Source organism: Helobdella robusta (assembly GCF_000326865.2).
Source record: "Helobdella robusta unplaced genomic scaffold HELROscaffold_281, whole genome shotgun sequence".
In the NCBI taxonomy this organism is placed as follows: domain Eukaryota; kingdom Metazoa; phylum Annelida; class Clitellata; order Rhynchobdellida; family Glossiphoniidae; genus Helobdella; species Helobdella robusta.
Window position 1 is genome coordinate 1 of NW_008704440.1, and position 1,534 is coordinate 1,534.

Below are 1,534 nucleotides of genomic sequence, written 5' to 3' on the forward strand. Positions count from 1 at the left end.
ATTATTATTATAATTACTACAAATTATTATTCTTATAACGTTTATTAATTGGCCATTGAACCTTGAGAAATGAAGTTTAATTTTTTTTTCTCGTTAAAACTCGAAGATCATCATCAGCATCTTCGTCACCACCATCATCATCATCACCGCCATCATCATCATCATCATAGCTATCGTCATCATCATAGCTATCGTCATCATCATCATATCTATCATCATCATTATCAGGACTTGGGCATAGCGGCTCCACCACTAGACAAGATACTGTCCTTCTTAAAGGATGATCATTGGAAGTTCGTCAGGAGCGTCATGACTCCGACTTTCAGTAGCGGGAAAATGAGGAAGGTGAGTTATGATAGTGATGCTGCTGTGATGATGATGATGAAGATGATGATGGTGGTGATACTGATGACGAACCCGAACTTCAGATGTGTAACCAGATAAACAGCTGCTGTCGAACCATGTGCGAGAACCTCAAGATCGAAGCCGAGAACAAGCAGGTGACCAATCTCAAGAGGTTAATTATTAATATTATTATTATTATTATTCTGACCAATTTAACAATAGCCTCATGTACTCTGCAATATCGTCATCGTATGCCATTTATTGGGACAGAAATACTAATTGAATGCATCCTTTAGAACTAATCCTTTCTTGTTGTACGCATTATTACCATTATGACGTCATTGTCGTCGTCTTCATCTTCTCGTCATAAAATCATGACGTCATGTCACAATATTAATACCCCTACTACTACTACTACTACTACTACTACTACTACTACTACTACTACTACTACTACTACTACTACTACAGCTACTACAGTTACTACAGCTAATAGTAATAATAATAATGAGAACATTCTTTTATTGTCTAAATCCAAATACTAAAAATCATTTTATAATGAAATAATTATAAAATCCTATTAATCTAATAAATAACGTAACATAAACATAATATTTATTATATAATTGTTATTACATAAGCATTAATAACAATAATAATAATAATAATAAAAACGTCACGTGACCAGCATATGCGAGGCGTTTACAATGGACACGACTTCTAGTGTGGCGTTCGGCGTGACCCTGGACTCCCACAACGACCCCAACAACGTCTTCGTCAGCATGGCGAGGAAAGTGTTTGACATTAAAATGACACCCGGAATGATGCTGCTCTGTTAGTGGTGGTGGTGATGATGATGACGATGGTGGTGGTGGTGATAATGGTGATAGTGATGATGGTGGTGATGATGATGATGGTGATGGTGGTGGTGATGGTGGTGATGATGGTGATGTTAGCTGGAGGTTTTTAGGAAAGAACTTTGAAGTTTTTAAATTTGACCATTATCATCTCGGGCATCATCATCGTCATCATCATCACCATCATCATCGTCATCATCACCATCATCATCGTCGTCATCACCATCATCATCGTCATCATCATCGTCGTCATCATCACCATCACCGTCATCATCACCATCATCATCGTCATCATTACCAGTTGTTGCCCCTTTCCTCCTCAAGCCCCTCAG

At 37.9% G+C, this 1,534-nt stretch overlaps 1 protein-coding gene across 1 annotated transcript in view; it reads left to right on the forward strand.

The window, feature by feature from the left end:
* The first annotated feature begins 252 nt into the window (after positions 1 to 252).
* The window catches only part of HELRODRAFT_105121 (hypothetical protein), a 4,489-nt gene continuing 3,207 nt past the window's right edge, over positions 253 to 1,534 (forward strand). Inside the window, exons 1-4 of the mRNA XM_009020686.1 lie at positions 253 to 345; positions 429 to 517; positions 1,034 to 1,139; positions 1,331 to 1,447. Of these exons, the coding sequence (XP_009018934.1) occupies positions 310 to 345; positions 429 to 517; positions 1,034 to 1,139; positions 1,331 to 1,447 (348 nt within the window). The 5' untranslated portion in view covers positions 253 to 309. The remainder of the gene's footprint in view (positions 346 to 428; positions 518 to 1,033; positions 1,140 to 1,330; positions 1,448 to 1,534) is intronic.